General features: G+C 44.7%; 1 protein-coding gene across 4 annotated transcripts in view; it reads right to left on the bottom strand.

Annotated features, from left to right (window-relative positions):
* Positions 1-22033, bottom strand: part of abca2 (ATP-binding cassette, sub-family A (ABC1), member 2) — a 105447-nt gene that overhangs the window by 44688 nt on the left and 38726 nt on the right. For all 4 annotated transcript variants that reach the window (XM_052461818.1, XM_052461817.1, XM_052461820.1 and 1 more), the window contains exons 2-3: positions 16484-16577; positions 301-412 (exon numbers count right to left, since the gene is read on the bottom strand). In XM_052461818.1, the coding sequence (XP_052317778.1) occupies positions 301-412; positions 16484-16577 (206 nt within the window). The remainder of the gene's footprint in view (positions 1-300; positions 413-16483; positions 16578-22033) is intronic.

The raw sequence follows: 22033 nt of genomic DNA on the forward strand, positions 1-22033 counted from the left end.
CAAATCAAAAAACTAAGCAGAAGGAGATTAATCAATCACAGGTAATGACCATCGAATCCTACTGTTAAGTGTTATGGACATTAACATTGTTAGGACATTAGTGCTTAGTGGCATTAAACTATTAGCTGCCTGTCATAAAGAGGAGATAGAGAGAGAGAGAGAGAGAGAGAGAGAGAGAGAGAGAGAGAGAGAGAGAGAGAGAGAGAGAGAGAGAGAGAGAGAGAGAGAGAGAGAGAGAGAGAGAGAGAGAGAGAGAGAGAGAGAGAGAGAGAGAGAGAGAGATGGGACTGTTTAACTCACGTGGAGTTCTTGTACTGTAGGAAGCCAAACTCGTCCCTCTGGCCATCGGGACACAGCGACTGCATGATGGGAATGATGCCTGCTGAGGTGAGGGGAGCTGCGCTGTAGAAGGCTGGACATACAGGATGGACACCAGGGAAGGACAGGTGGTAGGTAGGGAAGACAAGAATTGAGAGAGAGGACAGGGATAAAGAAGGGCAGGGAGAGATAGGCAGGACACAGATAGGTAGGACAAAGAGATATGATTCACAGGAAAAGCAAGGAAGTGAGAGAAGGTAGAGGTTTAAAGGATTGGTTGGGAGGAGGTTGGAGGGTTTGAATGTGAAGAAAAACCCAGAACACAGATAACACATAGTCAGTAGCCAGAGAGGAGAGGGACCAAGAAAATGCTGCTTTTGTTCCTAAACCGCTCATAAATGGTGACTGCTGGACATGCTTTCACCAAGCCTGCAAAAAAAACTAGGTCTATACTAACAAGGTCTGAACATAATGAAAGGTGTCCCGCAGGGGTCGATTCTGGGTCCTGTACTTTTTACTGTTTACATTAACAATATTGATGTCTGTAAAAATGTTTTACCTGCACTTGTATGCCAATGATACTGTTGTGTACACTATTGTCTGCCTTTATTGTACTAAAGAAAAACTTTATTGATCTGAAATTAGTATTGAATGCAGGTAAAACTAAATATATGTTGTTCTCGAGAGTGCATAAAAATAACTTAATTTAAGCATATGTACTTTGGATGGTGTTCATATTGATAGTGTCCCTACTTACAAATACAGTATCTGTGCATCTGGATAGATTAAAGGCTGTCTTTTAAAAAACATATTGATGACTTAGTTAAAAAGCTAATAATGAAAATGGGTTTCTTCTATAGAAATAGGTGCTTTACTACAGGCAACAGTTGTAGTACTCATCACTCCATTCTCTACCAGAAAGTTGGTTGGCCCTCTTTAATGTCACGTAGATTGATACTTTTAATTTCGATTTTTACCCCTTTTTCTCCACAATTTGGTATCCAATGGTGTCCAATTGGTAGTTACAGTCTTGTCTCATCGCTGCAACTCCCGTACGGACTCGGGAGAGGCGAAGGTCGGGAGCCATGTGTCCTTCCGAAACACGACCCGACCAAGCTGCACTGCTTCTTGACACAATGCCCCTGTGTCGGAGGAAACACCGTACACCTGGCGACCGTGTCAGCGTGCATGCGCCCGGCCCGCCACAGGAGTCGCTAGAGCGCGACGGGACAAGGACATCCCCGCCGGCTAAACCCTCCCCTAATTCAGGGCTCATCTGTAAAAGAGACCATGTCTCAGTATGACTCCCTGATAAAATAAAGGTTAAATAAAATAATACTGTACAGTGGAATGGTCCATGTTTCCATGACTACCGTGGAGAGTTTTTCTTAACCATTCAATTCAATTCAATTCAATTCAAGGGCTTTATTGGCATGGGAAACATGTGTTAACATTGCCAAAGCAAGTCTCAGCAGCTCCATCCATCCGCCTAGCGACAACACTCTCTATTCTCTTCAATGATACATCCAGTTCATCCCTCATATTACACTGTCATGCATCCCTTTGGATAAAACAATAAGCATCCTAAAGATGCATATCCTGGCTATAAACAAATAGGCCACTTTGAGAATGTATTGTTTGATATAACGGTTGCCTTGATTGGCAATGTAGAGCGCTACGTATTACGGATATTACTAAAAGCTCTTTGGGATCTAGGTCTATAAATGATTAAACTGGTCAACTAGTGTTCTGGTGTTAATGCAGTTTTGTCTGATTGTTCTTAATGTGCAGTGATAGTTTGCAGCTTTTTTGTTAATATAAGACTTGGGTATAAAAATGAATTACCCCCTGTGATTATAAAAATCTATCCATCTCACCAACGTTGCTTTATCCTAATAAAACCGGATGCTAAACTGCTGACACTTACTCTGGTGCTATTACTGTCTCATTGAATAACCTATAAAAATTGGAACTACCCACTTCTGAGCCAATAAGGACTCCAGATGAAGGAGTCAGCCCCTAGAGACACTGATCTAAGGTCAGTTTGTTTTGGGTTTCCCACCTCTGATTGTTACTGTAAGGTTCGGAGAGGGTAAACTGATCCCAGATCTGTACCTAAGGGCAATCAGTATTCAGAGCTGCTGACGCGGTGGAATGAGTCAAAAGCTTCGAGTTACTAAGCGTGCACATCACAGAGGACCTGACATGGACCAACCATACTACTACCACGGTGGAGAAGGAGCAACACAAACAGGGATCATGCCGCTTCTCCTTCCAGGCACTACTAACTCTGTGCCACGGAAAAGTAGACTATAAAGATGTTAAACCACAGAATGTGCCTGTCAAAAGGTTCTGTCTCTGAGAATGTTGAAGGAGTGTTCCTTGATAACTGCATAGCTGGGATTGAAGTCCTGTGTTGCTTCGTTGGTAAGAGCAGAACACAAGGGAAATCCAAGGTTGTGGGTTCAATTCCCACAGGGATTTCATAGACCTACACTTATAAAACGTGTATGCATTGTACTGTGCTGTAAGGAGGCCCCAGCACACCCCCATTCACATCATCATACCTTATCATAATGACACATTCCATGTGCTGCTGCTACTGTTTATCTATCCTGTTGCCTAGTCACTTTATTCCTAGTTATATGTGCATATCCACCTCAATTACCTCTTAGCCTTGCGCATCGACTCAGTACTGGTACTCCGTATTTATAGCAAAGTTATTGTTACTCATTGTGTATTTATTAACACTTTTATTATTACGTATTATTTCTCTATTTTCTTTCTCTCTGCCTTGTTGGGAAGGGCCTTTATCTCTGCCTTGTTGGGAAGGGCCTTTCTCTCTGCCTTGTTGGGAAGGGCCTTTCTCTCTGCCTTGTTGGGAAGGGCCTTTCTCTCTGCCTTGTTGGGAAGGGCCTTTCTCTGCCTTGTTGGGAAGGGCCTTTCTCTCTGCCTTGTTGGGAAGGGCCTTTCTCTCTGCCTTGTTGGGAAGGGCCTTTCTCTCTGCCTTGTTGGGAAGGGCCTTTCTCTCTGCCTTGTTGGGAAGGGCCTTTCTCTCTGCCTTGTTGGGAAGGGCCTTTCTCTCTGCCTTGTTGGGAAGGGCCTTTCTCTCTGCCTTGTTGGGAAGGGCCTTTCTCTCTGCCTTGTTGGGAAGGGCCTTTCTCTCTGCCTTGTTGGGAAGGGCCTTTCTCTGCCTTGTTGGGAAGGGCCTTTCTCTCTGCCTTGTTGGGAAGGGCCTTTCTCTCTGCCTTGTTGGGAAGGGCCTTTCTCTCTGCCTTGTTGGGAAGGGCCTTTCTCTCTGCCTTGTTGGGAAGGGCCTTTCTCTCTGCCTTGTTGGGAAGGGCCTTTCTCTCTGCCTTGTTGGGAAGGGCCTTTCTCTCTGCCTTGTTGGGAAGGGCCTTTCTCTCTGACATTGTTGGGAAGGGCCTTTCTCTCTGCCTTGTTGGGAAGGGCCTTTCTCTCTGCCTTGTTGGGAAGGGCCTTTCTCTCTGCCTTGTTGGGAAGGGCCTTTCTCTCTGCCTTGTTGGGAAGGGCCCATAAGCATTTCACTGCTAGTCCACACCTGTTGTGTACGAAGCATGTGACTAATAAAGTTTGATTTGACACACACACACACACACACACACACACACACACACACACACACACACACACACACACACACACACACACACACACACACACACACACACACACACACACACACACACACACACACACACACAATGCTGTTGTTCTGTTATATATCATTTATTATACTGTGCGACCAAGACACGGCCAACTTTATATCAGTAAATATGGTCTATTATTACTATGCATGCGAGCTCTTTTATTACTTGATACAGTATTTTTGACCTTGACTTATTTTCTTGTTCTGCATTATTGAGGGAGCTGGCACACAAGTATTTCACTGCATCTTTTATGCCCTCCGTAAACTGTGACGATTAGTATAGATTTTTTAAAAATGTTATCCTATTCCCTATGTAGTTCACTATTTTTGACCAGGGCTAATAGTGCTCTGGTCAAAAGTAGTGCACTAAATACAAAATCGGGTACCATTTGGGACGCACACAGTCCTATCTTCCACATTTACAACCCAGTTCAGTCCGGACATCTGGTCCCCCTTCACACACTGAGCCCAGGATAAAAGGACACAAGATCATCAAAGGTCAATGGTTTAGTAGATCAGTCAACCAGTGGAAAAGTAGATCAAGTGTCAGTCAGTTAGATCTAGTTCCAGACAGATTTATGGTAGAGGTATGTGATGTATACATGATGTAGTATATGTTGCTACCAGTAACTGGTTATCACAGAAACACAGAAACACACATACTGATTCCCACATACTCACACACACACAGACAACATTCACCTTCAAATCCACACGGACAGCCCAGTGACTTTATTTGTGATCATGACCGTGTACGTGCTGTCACAGATAACATGTTGTATTTGCTCCCTACACATTTGAGCCGGTGGTTGTGCGCCCGCGTGTGTGTATGTGTGTGTGTATATATGTGGCAGGGTGCCAGTGTGTGCCTTACAACGCTAACCTGGGCACAAAGCTCTTTAGTATTAGTCAGATGTGTGAAATAGGATCTGTTGGCTGGAGATGACATTGTAGACAGATCCCACCCCAGTCACTGAGAATACGTCCCAAATGGCACCCTATTCCCTATATAATGCACTGCCCTGGTAAAAACGAGTGTACTATAAAGGGAACTACGGTGCTGACAACACAGAGACCAGGAGGGGAGGCATGCACACACATTTCTTTTTTAAAATATTTGACATTGAAGTTCTTTAACAGACACTGTTATCCAGAGGAACTTAAAGAAGCAATTAGGGTTAAGTGCCCTGCTCAGGAGCACATTGACAGATGTTTCACCTAGTCGGCTCAGAGCTCTTAACCGCTAGGCTACCACACACACAAATATTAGGAGACCCGAGTCAGAGTCAAGGTAAATATAACCATAGATGAGATTTCCATGAATGAGTCAGTCACAGCCACAATAATAAAGACGGGTTTGACACTTACAGACTGCTCTAGCATGCAGTGAACGTGCATCATGCGGAGGAGACAACAGAGAGTAGAGAAGAGAAAAAGAAGACAGAGAGAGAGAGAGAGAGAGAGAGAGAGAGAGAGGGAGAGAGAGATATAAAAAGAGAGAAAGAGTAGAGGGCCATAGAATAAAAGAGAGAGAAAAAACATGTAAATAAAACAGGTGTGTATGTCTGTGGACAATGACAGTGCACAAACTAACATGACTAAACATGACTAACAGTACAATGAATGACAACACGACTAGACAGTAGTGTCTTTGCAACCAGCCCTTCACTAGCAGATTAGCAAAGCTAACGTTGGCCTTCTACAACTAAACAGAAATACGTGGCAACTCACAGCAACACACGTCGGCAGTCTCAAATGGCACCCTATTCCCTTTAAAGTGCACTACTTTTGACCCAGTAGTGCACTACATAGGGAATACAGTGCCATTTGAGATGCATACATTCCATATTTAGGCCAACATGCGTCTGTCTCTACGTCTGTATCGACGGTGCATTGTAGGCTACAGCACTGTTCATTGTCTTCTCGAACTCCACAGTGGGACTGTCAATGAAGGTATGGTTAGATTCATGTTTTTGAACTGGTGGACCCCTTCCCCGCGGGGAGGCAATAGTGAGGTAAGCATGGGAGATTCTCACGCATCCACAGCACAGTAAACTAACCAACCACTAACCACCATCGCTCTTCAACCCTCTGCATCCTGGCCTCCTCTCAGCTTCTTCTCAAATCAAATCAACAAATCAAATGTTATTTGTCACATACACATGGTTAGCAGATGTTAATGCGAGTGTAGCGAAATGCTTGTGCTTCTAGTTCCGACAATGCAGTAATAACCAACAAGTAATCTAACTAACAATTCCTAAACTACTGTCTTATACACAGTGTAAGGGGATAAAGAATATGTACATAAGGATATATGAATGAGTGATGGTACAGAGCAGCATAGGCAAGATACAGTAGATGGTATCGAGTACAGTATATACATATGAGATGAGTATGTAAACAAAGTGGCATAGTTAAAGTGGCTAGTGATACATGTATTACATAAGGATGCAGTCGATGATATAGAGTACAGTATATACGTATGAATATGAGATGAATAATGTAGGGTAAGTAACATTATATAAGGTAGCATTGTTTAAAGTGGCTAGTGATATATTTACATCATTTCCCATCAATTCCCATTATTAAAGTGGCTGGAGTTGAGTCAGTGTCAGTGTGTTGGCAGCAGCCACTCAATGTTAGTGGTGGCTGTTTAACAGTCTGATGGCTTTGAGATAGAAGCTGTTTTTCAGTCTCTCGGTCCCAGCTTTGATGCACCTGTACTGACCTCGCCTTCTGGATGATAGCGGGGTGAACAGGCAGTGGCTCGGGTGGTTGATGTCCTTGATGATCTTTATGGCCTTCCTGTAACATCGGGTGGTGTAGGTGTCCTGGAGGGCAGGTAGTTTTCCCCCGGTGATGCGTTGTGCAGACCTCACTACCCTCTGGAGAGCCTTACGGTTGAGGGCGGAGCAGTTGCCGTACCAGGCGGTGATTCAGCCCGCCAGGATGCTCTCGATTGTGCATCTGTAGAAGTTTGTGAGTGCTTTTGGTGACAAGCCGAATTTCTTCAGCCTCCTGAGGTTGAAAAGGCGCTGCTGCGCCTTCTTCACGATGCTGTCTGTGTGAGTGGACCAATTCAGTTTGTCTGTGATGTGTATGCCGAGGAACTTAAAACTTGCTACCCTCTCCACGACTGTTCCATCGATGTGGATAGGGGGGTGTTCCCGCTGCTGTTTCCTGAAGTCCACAATCATCTCCTTAGTTTTGTTGACGTTGAGTGTGAGGTTATTTTCCTGACACCACACTCCGAGGGCCCTCACGTCCTCCCTGTAGGCCGTCTCGTCGTTGTTGGTAATCAAGCCAACCACTGTTGTGTCGTCCGTAAACTTGATGATTGAGTTGGAGGCGTGTGTGGCCACGCAGTCGTGGGTGAACAAGGAGTACAGAAGAGGGCTCAGAACGCACCCTTGTGGGGCCCCAGTGTTGAGGATCAGCGGGGAGGAGATGTTGTTGCCTACCCTCACCACCTGGGGGCGGCCCGTCAGGAAGTCCAGTACCCAGTTGCACAGGACGGGGTCGAGACCCAGGGTCTCGAGCTTGATGACGAGCTTGGAGGGTACTATGGTGTTGAATGCCGAGCTGTAGTCGATGAACAGCATTCTCATAGGTATTCCTCTTGTCCAGATGGGTTAGGGCAGTGTGCAGTGTGGTTGAGATTGCATCGTCTGTGGACCTAGTTGGGCGGTAAGCAAATTGGAGTGGGTCTAGGGTGCCAGGTAGGGTGGAGGTGATATGGTCCTTGACTAGTCTCTCAAAGCACTTCATGATGACGGAAGTGAGTGCTACGGGGCGGTAGTCGTTTAGCTCAGTTACCTTAGCTTTCTTGGGAACAGGAACAATGGTGGCCCTCTTGAAGCATGTGGGAACAGCAGACTGGTATAGGGATTGATTGAATATGTCCGTAAACACACCGGCCAGCTGGTCTGCGCATGCTCTGAGGGCGCGGCTGGGGATGCCGTCTGGGCCTGCAGCCTTGCGAGGGTTAACACGTTTAAATGTCTTACTCACCTCAGCTGCAGTGAAGGAGAGACCGCATGTTTTCGTTGCATCTTAACCTGGTCCCAGATCTCTTTGTGCTCTTGCCAAATCCATTGCTGTCCTGGTCAGTTGTTGTTACCCCCATATTCAAGTCTGGAGATTGTTTTATGGTCAATAATTATAGACCTACACTCAGTATACAAAACATAAAGAACACCTGCTCTTTCCATGACATAGACTGACCAAGTGAATCCAGGTGAAAGCTAGGATCCCATATTGATGCCACTTGTTAAATGTAGATGAAGGGGAGGAGACAAGTTAAAGAAGGATTTTTAAGTCTTGAGACAATTGAAACATGGATTGAGTATTTGTGCCATTCAGAGGGTAAATGGGCAGGACTAAAGATTCTAGTGCCTTTGAATAGGGTATGGTAGTAGGTGCCAGGCGCACCGGTTTGTGTCAAGAACTGCAACGTTGCTGGGTTTTTCACGCTCAACAGTTTCCCGTGTGCATCAAGAATTGTCCACCAACCCAAGGACATCCAGCCAACTTGACACAACTGTGAGAAGCATTGAAGTCAACATGGGGCCAGCATCCCTGTGGAACCCTTTCGACACCTTGTAGAGTCCATGCCCCAATGATTTGAGGTTGTTTTGAGGGCAAGGGGGGGATCAATATTAGGAAGGTGCTCCTAATGTTTGGTATACTCAGTGTATAAGAATTTTGCCAATTATTTCAAAGGCTGCAGAGTGGGTAGTTGCTGAGCAATTTGATTGATCACTTGAATACTTGTGATTTGTCATTACACCCGATGAAATTTGGCTTCAGAGATAATCATTCTACTGAGTCAGCAAACTGTTCTTTCTGGGGGAAGGTTCAATTGAAACTTGACAAAGTGGAAGTGGTAGGAGCTTTACAAAAAGCATTTGATACTGTAAATCGGGGTGAATTCAGTTGAATACATTCAGTTGGACAACTGACTAGGTATCCCCCTTTCCCTAAATCACAAATTCTACTCTCTAAACTAGCAATGTTTATTAAAGAAAAAGCATTGAACCTTTTCTGACATCTTAATTAAGTCAGAAAAAAATCTATATTGTGTCTGAAATATAAATACCTGGGTGTGGTATTAGACTCTGACTGACTTTAAGAAAACATGTAAAGAAGCTGTTCAATACTCTGCAATTTTACTTTAGACATACAGTGCCTTCAGAAAGTATTCACACCCCTTGAGTTTTTTCACATTTTGTTGTGTTACAGCCTGAATTGAAAATGAATTACATTGAGATTTTGTGTCACTGGCCTACACACAATAACCCATAATTTCAAAGTGGAATTATGTGTATTGACATTTTGGCAAATTAATTAAGAATGAAAAGCTGAAATGTATTGAGTCAATAAGTATTCAAGCCATAACAAGTAAAAATGTGTTTAACAAGTCACATAATAAGTTGCATGAACAATAATATTGCTTAAAATGATTTTTGAAAGACTACCATATCTATGTGCCCCACACATACAACTATCGGTAAGCTCCCTCAGTTGAACAGTGAATTTGAAACATATATTGTCACGTTCTGACCTTTATTTCCTTTGTTTTGTATTTATTTAGTATGGTCAGGGCGTGAGTTGGGTGGGCAGTCTATGTTTGTTTTTCTATGTATTGGGGTATTTCTATGTTTCGGCCTAGTATGGTTCTCAATCAGAGGCAGGTGTCATTAGTTGTCTCTGATTGAGAATCATACTTAGGTAGCTTGGGTTTCACTGTGTTTGTGGGTGATTGTTCCTGTCTCTGTGTTTGCACCAGATAGGACTGTTTAGGTTTTCGCACATTTATTGTTTTGTTATTTCATGTCTAGTTCCTTTATTAAAGAACATGAATAACCACCACGCTGCATTTTGGTCCGCTTCTCCTTCACCACATGAAAACCCTTACAGAATCACCCACCAACCAAGGACCAAGCGGCGTGGTAAACAGAGGCAGCAGCAACAGCAGCAGGAGCAACAGCAGCAGCAGCAACAGCAGCAGCAGGAGAAGCAACAGAGGCAGCAGCAGCAGTGGGAGAGGCTGCACTATTTGGAGAGATGGACTTGGGAGGAGATCCTTGACGGGGAAGGACCCTGGGCAGAGCCAGGGGAATATTGCCGCCCCAAAGCCGAGCTGGAGGCAGCGAAGGCAGAGAGGCGGCATTATGAGGAGCTAGCACGGCAGAGCGGCTGGAAGCCTGAGAGGCACCCCCAAAAATGTATTGGGGAAGGGGGCACAGGGAGAGTGTGGCAGAGTCAGGAGACAGACCTGAGCCAACTCCCCCTGTTTACCGTAAGGAGCCATGGATGTTATCGGAGCTGTCAGCGAAGCTGAGGGCTGAGTCTGAGAGGGTCGAGGAGTTATTGGACAGAATTGGGGGAGTGTGAAGAGAGAGAGCAGTTGATTTGGCGTAGTATGCAAGGCATTCGCTCTGAGGTGTGTGTCCCCAGCCCGGTACCACCAGTGCCGGCACCCCGCACCAGGTTGTATCTCCGTCCCATCAACACAGGTGTTCCCGCCTGTCCGGCGCTACCAGAGCTCCCGCCCCTCAGTCCAGAGGCGCCAGAGCCCCTCAGTCCAGAGGTGCCAGAGCTTCTCTGTCCAGCGCGGCCAGAGCCTTCCTCCTCTCCAGCGCAGCCGGAGTCTCCCGCCTGTCCGGCGCTGCCAGAGCTCCCGCCCCTCATTCCAGAGGCGCCAGAGCCCCTCATTCCAGAGGCGCCAGAGCCCCTCAGTCCAGCACTGCCAGAGCCTTCCTCTCCAGCGCTGTCTGAGCTACCAGTCTGCCCAGCGCCGTCTGAGCTACCCGTCTGCCCAGCGCCGTCTGAGCTACCCGTCTGCCCAATGCCGTCTGAGCTACCAGTCTGCCCAGCGTCGCCAGTCTGCCCGGCGCCGCCGGTCTGCCCGGCGCCGCCGGTCTGCCCAGCGCCGCCGGTCTGCCCAGCGCCGCCGGTCTGCCCAGCGCCGCCGGTCTGCCCAGTGCCGCCGGTCTGCCCAGCGGCGCCAGTGCCGCCAGTCTGCCCAGAGGCGCCAGTGCCGCCAGTCTGCCCAGCGGCGCCAGTGCCGCCAGTCTGCCCAGAGGCGCCAGTGCCGGCAGTCTGCCCAGAGGCGCCAGTGCCGGCAGTCTGCCCAGAGGCGCCAGTGCCGCCAGTCTGCCCAGAGGCGCCAGAGCCCCTCAGCCCAGAGGCGCCAGAGCCCCTGCCCCTATGTCCCGAGCTGCCGCCCCTCTGTCCCGAGCTGCCGCCCCTCTGTCCCGAGCTTCCGCCCCTCTGTCCCGAGCTGCCGCCCCTCTGTCCCGAGCAGCCGCCCCTCTGTCCCGAGCAGCCGCCCCTCTGTCCAGTGGGGTCATTGAGAGGGGTTGCCATGGTTAGAGAGCCACGGAGGCGGACAATGAGGCGGACTAAGACAACGGTGAAGTGGGGTCCGCGTCCCGCGCCAGAGCCGCCGCCACGGACAGACGCCCACCCAGACCCTCCCCTATAGGTCAAGGTTTTGCGGCCGGAGTCCGCACCTTTGGGGGGGGTACTGTCACGTTCTGACCTTTATTTCCTTTGTTTTGTATTTATTTAGTATGGTCAGGGCGTGAGTTGGGTGGGCAGTCTATGTTTGTTTTTCTATGTATTGGGGTATTTCTATGTTTCGGCCTAGTATGGTTCTCAATCAGAGGCAGGTGTCATTAGTTGTCTCTGATTGAGAATCATACTTAGGTAGCTTGGGTTTCACTGTGTTTGTGGGTGATTGTTCCTGTCTCTGTGTTTGCACCAGATAGGACTGTTTAGGTTTTCGCACATTTATTGTTTTGTTATTTCATGTCTAGTTCCTTTATTAAAGAACATGAATAACCACCACGCTGCATTTTGGTCCGCTTCACCACAGGAAAACCCTTACACATATTCAACCACAAAGACCAGGGAGGTTTTCCATTGCCTTTCACTTTGGGTGGTGTAGCAATACAGCCAGTCACTACAAAGATACAGGTGCCCTTCCTAACTCAGTTGCTTGAGAGGAAGGAAACTGCTCAGGTATTTCACCATGAGGTCAATGGTGACTTTAAATTGCTTTACTTTATTTAACCTTAATTTTACTTGGAAAGCCAGTTAAGAACAAATTATTATTTACAATGACGGCCTACCCCGGCCGAACCCGGACGACACTAGGCCAATTGTGCGCCGCCCTATGGGACTCGCAATTACAGCCGGTTGTGATAAAGCCTGGAATTGAACCAGGGTCTGCAGTGATGCCTCTAGCACTGAGATGCAGTTCCTTAGACAGCTGCGCCACTCGGGAGCCCATTTAAAACAGTTAGAGGTCAATGGCTGGGATCGGCAAAAACTGAGGACGGCTCAACATTGTAGTTACTCCACAATACTAACCTAATTGACAATGTGTAAAAAGGAATATTTTGATTCTGTACAGACTAAGACAAGCATCCTGTTTGCAACAAGCCACTAAAGTAATACTGCAAAACATGTGACAAAGCAATTCACTTTTTGTCCTGAATACAAAATGTTACAGTGCTTTTGGAAAGTATTCAAACCCCTTGACTTTTTCCCTTTGCTATGAGACTCAAAATTGAGCTCAGGTGCATCCGGTTTCCTTTGATCATCCTTGATGTTTCTACAACTTGATTGGAGTCCACCTGTGGTACATTCAATTGATTGGAAAGGATTTGGAAAGGCACACACCTGTCTATATAAGGTCCCACAGTGTATGTCAAAGCGGAAACCAAGCTATGAGGTCTAAGGAATTGTCTGTAGAGCTCCGAGATAGGATTGTGTCGAGGCACAGATCTGGGGAAGGGTACCAAAACATTTCTGCATCATTGAAGGTCCCCAAGAACACAGTGGCCTCCATCATTCTTCAATGGAAGAAGTTTGGAACCACCAAGACTCTTCCTAGAGCTGGCCGCCCGGCCAAACTGTGCAATTGGGGTAGAAGGGCCTTGGTCAGAGAGTTGACCAAGAACCCGATGGTCACTCTGACAGAGCTCCAGAGTTTTTCTGTGGAGATGGAAGAACCTTCCAGAAGGACAACCATCTCTGCAGGTCTCCACCAATCAGGATATGTGATATTTCAGGTTTTTTTTATATACATTTGCTAAAATGTCTAAAAAACAGATTTTGCTTTGTCATTATGGGGTATTGTGTGTAGATTGATGAAGAAGAACATACTATTTAATCCATTTCAAAATAAGGCTGTAATGTTACAAAATGTGTAAAAAGTCAAGGGCTCTGAATACTTTCCGAATACACTGTATGTTTGGGGCAAATCCAATACAACACATTACTCTCCATAGTGATGGCTGTATCGTGTCAAGGGTATGCTTGTACTGGGGAGTTCTTCAGGATAAAAAAAATGACTGAATGGACCTAAGCACATGCAAAATCCTAGAGGAAAACCGAGTTCAGTCTGCTTTCCATGAGACACTGGGAGATTAATTCACCTTCTAGCAGGACAATAACCTAAAACACAAGAAGACAGTGAATTTTCCTGAATGTTCCTGAGTGGCCGAGTTACAGTTTTGACTTAAATCTACTTTAAAATCTTTGGCAAGACCTGCAAAATGGTTGTCTAACAATGATCAACAACCAATTTGACAGAGCTTGGAGAATTTTTTAAAGAATAATTCACAAAACAGGCGTGGAAAGCTCTAATTACTGTAATTGCTGCCAAAGGTGGTTTTACAATGTATTGACTCAGGGGTGTGAACACTTATGTCAATTAGACATTTATGTTTTCCATTTTCAATCAATATGTGAAAATGTCTAAAAACATGTTCTCACTTTGTCATTATGGGGTATTGTGTGAAAATGGTTGAGAAAAACCCCCAACTATTTAATGCACTTTGAATACAACACACAACAAAAATGTGGAATAAGTCAAGGTGTCTGAATACTTTCTGAAGGCACTGTATAATAAACTGTCTTAACACTAATGCTGCTAAGGTTTATATGCAGTCTATGATATTTTCTCACATGTTCTATTGCATTGCAAGTGGGTCACAAGCAGGAAAAAAGGCTAATCAAACCATTGCAAATCTCAGTACAAGAGTGCATTGAAGGTTATTTGATCAGAAACACAACTATTCATCACCATTGTTAAATTCTCAACACAATTTGTTAAGTTTAGAATATTTTGTACATTTTAAAATGTAAAGCTGCTTTTTAAATGTTTACATGGACTTGATCCACAACCCTTAAGTAGTCCAGTGACTACTTTACTATATATTGTACATGGTCCAATACTAGCTGTGCAGTGAATGTAAACTGTAATTCCAGTGTGTGGAACAGCTTTTGCTCAATCTGCATTTTCTGTAAAAACTGTCCACCACCAACTTCTAGAAACGTGTAAATGTGTGGCAAGTGTCAGCAGGCTTGTGAACCTTTTTTGCTACTTTTTGTTTTTCTTGCTGTTCTTTTACTATGTTTTTACGACTCTTAATTCCAATAGCAATGTGTCTGATTATTATTATGTGCAATGTCTTGACTTCCGTCTGGAAATGTATCTGTTTGTCCTGACCTGTATTTTTTTTGTATTTTGTATTATTATATACACTACCAGTCAAACGTTTGTACACACAAGGAAACCAGGAAAACATTATTTATACGAACAGACGACATACAAACATCAGACACACATTTTTTGGATATACAGTAACAGTCAAAAGTGTAGACACACCTACTCATTCAAAGGTTTTGCTTTATTTTTTAAAACTATTTTCGACATTGTAGAATAATAGTGAGGACATCAAAACTATGAAATATGGCATCACGTAGTAACCAAAAAAGTGTTCAACAAATCAAAATACATTTTATATTTGGGATTCTTCAAAGTATCCACCCTTTGCCTTGATGACAGCTTTGCACACTTTTGGTATTCTCTCAACCAAGCTTAATGAGGTAGTCACCTGGAATACATTTCAATTAACATGTGTGCCTTGTAAAAAGTGAATTTGTGGAATGTCTTTCCTTCTTATTTGGTAAAAGACCAAGTCCATATTATGGCAAGAACCGTTCAAATAAGTAAAAACAAAATGACAGTCCACCATTACTTTAAGACATGAAGGTCAGTCAATCCGTAGAAAATGTCCAACATGTGGAAAGTTTCTTCAAGTGAAGTTGCAAAAACCCTCAACCGCTATGATGAAACTGGCTGTCATGAGGACCACCACAGGAAAGGAAGACCCAGAGTTACCTCTGCTGCAGAGGATACGTTCATAAGAGTTATCTGCACCTCAGATTACAGTCCAAATAAATGCTTCACAGAGTTCAAGTAACAGACACATCTCAACATCAACTGTTCAGAGGAAACTGAGTGAATCAGGCCTTCATGGTCGAATTGCTGCAAAGAAACCACTACTAAAGGACACCAATAAGAAAAAGAGACTTGCTTGCGTCAAGAAACACAAGCAATGGACTTTAGATGGGTGGAAATGTGTCCTTTCGTCTGATGAGTCCAAATTTAGATTTTTGGTTCCAACCTTTGTGTCTTTGTGAGATACAAAGTAGGTGAAAGGATGATCTCCGCCTGTGTGGTTCCCACCGTGAAGCATGGAGGAGGAGGAGTGATGGTGTGGGGGTGCTTTGCTGGTGACACTGATTTATTTAGAATTCAAGGCACACTTAACCAGCATGGCTACCACAGCATTCTGCAGCGATACACCATCCCATCTGGTTTGCACTTAGTGGGACTATCATTTGTTTTTCAACAGGGCAATGACCCAAAACACACCTTCCGTCTGTGTAAGGGCTATTTGACCAATCAAATGACCTGGCCTCCACAATCACCCGACCTCAACCCAATTGAGATGGTTTGGGATGAGTTGGACCGCAGAGTGAAGGAAAAGCAGCCAACAAGTGCTAAGCATATGTGGGAGTTCCTTCAAGACAGTTGGAAAACCATTCCAGGTGAACTTGATTGAGAATGCCAAGAGTGTGCAAAGCTGTCATCAAGGCAAAGGGTGGATACTTTGAAGAATATAAAATATATTTAGATTTGTTTAACACTTTTTTGGTTACTATATGATTCCATATGTGTTATTTCATAGTGTTGATGTCTTCACTATTATTATACAATGTAGAAAATAGTAAAAATAAAGAAAAACCCTTGAATGAGTAGGTGTGTCTATACTTTGACTGTTACTGTATATCAACAACCATGTCTGATGTTTGTATGTTGTCCGTTCATATAAATAACATTTTCCTTGTTTATACTATATATGTTCACTGCAGACTGAAATTAGCTGTTGGCTAAGTCTGGTACAATGCATCTTTTCTCAAGTGTCCTGAGACTTATGTTTTGTTTGACTTATGTTTTGTACATTGTCCCTGTTCAAATAAACGCAATAATAATGACAAACAATGCCGGCAGGACAATGAGTTACAAGGAGTTTGCATGGTAACAGACTGGCACTTAGGCTACTTCTAAATCACTTCTATTTCTCTTCAATTTTTACACTATTTTGTGTAGCTCCCTTCTTTCTTTCCTACCTTCCTTGACGGGGATGGCAGGTTTCTTCTGGCGCAGGCCCAGCAGGATGAAGAAGAGGACCAGAGGGATGAAGATCTCAAAGGCCAACACCCACTGTAGAGAGGGAGGGAGGGAGGGAGGGGCAGGGAGGGAGAGAGAGAGTGAGTGAGTGAAACCGCTGAACAGCTAAACCAGTCTAGGTACAGTAGTTGTAAACAGCACACAGGTGTGGCTACAAGGTTGAATTTAGTTAGCTACTACTTTCTTTCCACAACGAACCACTCCTTGTTGATTCTCATTTACTTGGTGATATATCAGCTTAGTAAATGGGTTGAGTCGACTTTACCCAGTGTCAGTTATTGATCCATTAAATTAGGGAGTTGGAGTGAAGGTTGTCCAGTTTGCTAAACAAGCACTTTTGGCTCATGGACTGGGTGCCAAAACGGCCAGTGCTTTCCAAAGTGGTCTGCTACAGATATTACTTATGAAGAAGGGGAGGGGAAGGGGAGATAGAAGATGGAAGACGCAGCACTATAAGAAACACCACACACATACACAAACAAACACACACACACATACACACACAAATCACACATACACACACAATTCAGGTAATCTGTGTTTATTGCCTGGTGTATATTGGCAGGAAAAGGAACTAGCACTTTCAATTTCACACGCGTCAACTGACACGAGTTATCTAGTAGTGGAGCCATAGCAGAAGAGCAAGACAGTTTCAAAATATATATTTTTTAAATACATAAAACCAGCCCCTTGCCAGGCTATCATTGCAAATAAGAATTTGATTGACTTGCCAGTTGCCTCGTTAGATAATAGGTTAAACAAAAATATGGGGGTCTGATTGTTCCTCCCACTCTCTTGTTCTCCCACTCTCTAAACAGAGCGCTACCACTCTCTAAACATTAAATTATATGTGCCTTGAACGCAACAAAGTGATGATTCATGAATCACATCAAGAATGTTGAGGAACGGTAGGTAGGGTTTATGCATCCTGATCAGTATTCAAGAGCGAAAGAGAGCGAGTCAAAGAGAAAGAGAGAAATGCAGAGAGGATGAAGTATAGTGGAAAGAGGAAAGGAGATAGGGGAGAGAGAGAGGAGAGAAAGAAAGAGACAGAGAGAGGAGGGAGTGTAGAGGAAAGAGATGTCATGACATGCCCTGTTGGGGACAAGTCATACCCCCCACCTCCTCTCTCCCCCCCCCACCAGTTTTATGACCGGTCGTGAATACTGTGTAGAAACGTTGGGTTTGGCAGGATTGAGGGGTAAGAAACCTCTTTCTTACAAGGAAATTCCTCCCGCCAAAACGTTAACATCAAAAGGTTGAATAATGAAATAACATTTCTGTAGTCAAGTGGTTGGAGTGGTCCGTGGGCACTTAAAAGAACAATTAAGTCAGATCATTTGTGTCTTGGGATCCCACGAAGGGCAGTATAACAACATACAGTGCCTTGCGAAAGTATTCGCCCCCTTGAACTTTGCGACCTTTTGCCACATTTCAGGCTTCAAACAAAGATATAAAACTGTATTTTTTGTGAAGAATCAACAACAAGTGGGACACAATCATGAAGTGGAACGACATTTATTGGATATTTCAAACTTTTTTAACAAATCAAAAACTGAAAAATTGGGCGTGCAAAATTATTCAGCCCCCTTAAGTTAATACTTTGTAGCGCCACCTTTTGCTGCGATTACAGCTGTAAGTCGCTTGGGGTATGTCTCTATCAGTTTTGCACATCGAGAGACTGAAATGTTTTCCCATTCCTCCTTGCAAAACAGCTCGAGCTCAGTGAGGTTCAATTTGGTTTAAATAATGCAAAAACAAAGTGTTGGAGAAGAAAGTAAAAGTGCAATATGTGACATGTAAAAAAGCTAACGTTTATGTTCCTTGCTCAGAACATGTGTAACGGGGTGAGTGACTGGTTGCCGGGAAGTCAGGCGCAGGAGAGCAGAGATGGGTGATAAGAGGATTTTTTATTTTATTTCACCTTTATTTAACCAGGTAGGCTAGTTGAGAACAAGTTCTCATTTGCAACTGCGACCTGGCCAAGATAAAGCATAGCAGTGTGAACAGACAACACAGAATTACACATGGAGTAAACAATTAACAAGTCAATAACACAGTAGAAAAAAGGGGAGTCTATATACAATGTGTGCAAAAGGCATGAGGTAGGCGAATAATTACAATTTTGCAGATTAGCACTGGAGTGATAAATGATCAGATGGTCATGTACAGGTAGAGATATTGGTGTGCAAAAGAGCAGAAAAGTACATAAATAAAAACAGTATAAAAACAGTATGGGAATGAGGTAGGTGAAAATGGGTGGGCTATTTACCAATAGACTATGTACAGCAGCAGCGATCGGTTAGCTGCTCAGATAGCTGATGTTTGAAGTTGGTGAGGGAGATAAAAGTCTCCAACTTCAGCGATTTTTGCAATTCGTTCCAGTCACAGGCAGCAGAGCACAGGCAACACCTGCTGGAGCGCGTGCTACGGATGGGTGTTGCCATCGTGACCAGTGAACTGAGATAAGGCGGAGCTTTACCTAGCATGGACTTGTAGATGACCTGGAGCCAGTGGGTCTGGCGACGAATATGTAGCGAGGGCCAGCCGACTAGAGCATACAAGTCGCAGTGGTGGGTGGTATAAGGTGCTTTAGTGACAAAACGGATGGCACTGTGATAGACTGCATCCAGTTTGCTGAGTAGAGTGTTGGAAGCCATTTTGTAGATGACATCGCCGAAGTCGAGGATCGGTAGGATAGTCAGTTTTACTAGGGTAAGCTTGGCGGCGTGAGTGAAGGAGGCTTTAGAATAGAAAGCCGATTCTTGACTTGATTTTCGATTGGAGATGTTTGATATGAGTCTGGATATGTTTGATATGAGTCTGGAAGGAGAGTTTAACTTTAATATACACCCTAGCCCAAAGGCACAGGCGAGTCAGCAAAAAGCACAACCACGGTAACATGAACCGGATTGAACAAAACAAACAAACCTAGGTATGAAACAAACCTAACGCAGGCCAGCCTGTAACGTAACACCCTACACAAAGAACAATTCCACAAACAGACATGGGGGAATCAGAGGGTAATATACATTAAGTCTGATGAGGGAATGTGAACCAGGTGTGCGGGAAAACAAGCAAAACAAATGGAAAATGAAAGGTGGAGCGGCGATGGCTAAAAGACCGGTGACGTCGACTGCCGAACCCCGCCTGAACAAGGAGAGGGACAGACTTCGGCGGAACTCGTGACAACATGAGAACATATGAAAGCTGGTGGTTCCTTTTAACACGAGTCTTCAATATTCCCAGGTAAGAAGTTTTAGGTTGTAGTTATTATAGGAATTATATGACAATTTCTCTCTATACCATTTGTGTTTCATATACCTTTGACTATTGGATGTTCTTATAGGCACTTTAGTACTGCCAGTGTAACAGTATAGCTTCCATCCCTCTCCTCGTCCCTACCTGGGCTTGAACCAGGAACACATCCACAACAGCCACCCTCGAAGCATCGTTACCCATCGCTCCACCAAAGCCACGGCCCTTGCAGAGCAAGGGGAACAACTACTTCAAGGTCTCAGAGCGAGTGACGTCACCAATTGAAGCGCTATTAGCGCGCACCCCGCTAACTAGCTAGCCATTTCACATCGGTTACACCAGCCTAATCTCAGGAGTTGATAGGCTTGAAGTCATAAACAGCTCAATGCTTGAAGCACAGCGAAGAGCTGCTGGCAAATGCACGAAAGTGCTGTTTGAATGAATGTTTACAAGCCTGCTGCTGCCTACCACCGCTCAGTCAGCCTGTTCTATCAAATATCAAATATCAAATCAAATCAATTATAACGTAATAACACACAGAAATACGAGCCTTAGGTAATTAATATGGTCAAATGCAGAAACGATCATTTCGAAAACCAAAAGTTTATTCTTTCAGTGAAATACGGAACCGTTCCTTATTTTATCTAACAGGTGGCATCAATAAGCATTGGTCTAAATATTGCTGTTACATTGCACAACCTTCAATGTTATGTCATAATTATGTACAATTCTGGAAAATTAATTACGGTCTTTGTTCGGAATAAATGCTTTTCACACAGTTCGCAACGAGCCAGGCAGCCCAAACTGCTGCATATACCCTGACTGCTTGCACGGAACGCAAGAGAAGCAAGAGAAGTAAAGGAGAGAGGGGAGAGAGAGAGGAGAGAGAAAGAGACAGAGAGTGTAGAGGAAAGAGAAAAGGAGAGAGAGTAAAGGAGAGAGAGAGAGAGAGAGAAGAGGAATAATGTGTGTGACAAAAAGAGCAGTGTGCTGATTTTCCCTTCTCTCCCGAGTGTTCAAATAGCTGCTGGTCTCTATGCGCTGGGGAAGTCTGTGTTCTCCTTGAGAAGAGAAATCATTTGAGATGCAGACTCTGACCCTAACTCCATCCTCTGCTACAGTCTTCTCTGCTGGGACTCCCATGGCCCATATAGGCCAAGCTAGCCTCACTTTATGGGAGTGGCAAACATTGGTCACCTGAGGGGACATGGGGTGCGTTCCAAATGCGCCTCTATAGGCCCTGGTCAAAAGTAGTGCAGTACATAGGGAATAGAGTGCCATTTGGAACACAGACCAGTTCTCCTCATCTATGCTGTTCACCTGATCTAACCCTCTTTCCAACTAGATCTGTCCTGGTTTAACCCTGTCCTGATTTCCCATTCTACAGCTGAAGTTCTGCTGAAGGGTTTAAGGGTCAGAGATGGTGTGTGTGGGAGACAGATGACGTTATTGACACAATGGGAGTGTCAGAGACCCAGTCAGAGTACACAGACTACCTCATTTTACGGCATGGTGTCATGGTACACAGCACCAGGGAAACAGTCATTGGTGTCGGTCTCCTTCTCCCTCTTCCTTCCACTCCCTTTTCTCTCTCTCTCTCTCTCTCTCTCTCTCTCTCTCTAACACCCACACACACACATGCATGCAGGCCACCTGTCTAATCACAGGCTGGATGCTGAGTGCTGAGTCACCGGAAAGAGGGAGGATGGATAGGTGATTGAGTGACAATGCAGGTGTTTGTGTGTGCCTGTGTGTGTGTGTGTGCCTGTGTGTGTGTGTGTGTGTGTGTGTGTGTGTGTGTGTGTGTGTGTGTGTGTGTGTGTGTGTGTGTGTGTGTGTGTGTGTGTGTGTGTGTGTGTGTGTGTGTGTGTGTGTGTGTGTGTGTGTGTGGAATGTACTCTCTTCTCCCTGCTCTGTCCCAATTGTCTCTTGTTCACATGAGAGACAGGGGGGTCAGACATTCTGTCTCTGTGTCTGTCTGTGAAGGTCATGACGGACAAACAGCTCTTTGACATGCTTCTCTCACAATGCCCTGACACACTCAACAAAGCTTCCATTATAAGATCCTGAGTAGTAAACCCAACTGCTCTCTCTCTCTCTGTGTATACACACATGCATGAACAAACACATTCAGTATGCACACACACAGGCACAAGCACACACACACACAAGCAAGCGCACAGACACACACGCACACAAACACACTGCAGGAAATCACTGTCCAGAGGGAG

The sequence above is a fragment of the Oncorhynchus keta genome, chromosome 14 (assembly GCF_023373465.1).
Source record: "Oncorhynchus keta strain PuntledgeMale-10-30-2019 chromosome 14, Oket_V2, whole genome shotgun sequence".
NCBI classification, from domain to species: Eukaryota; Metazoa; Chordata; class Actinopteri; order Salmoniformes; family Salmonidae; genus Oncorhynchus; species Oncorhynchus keta.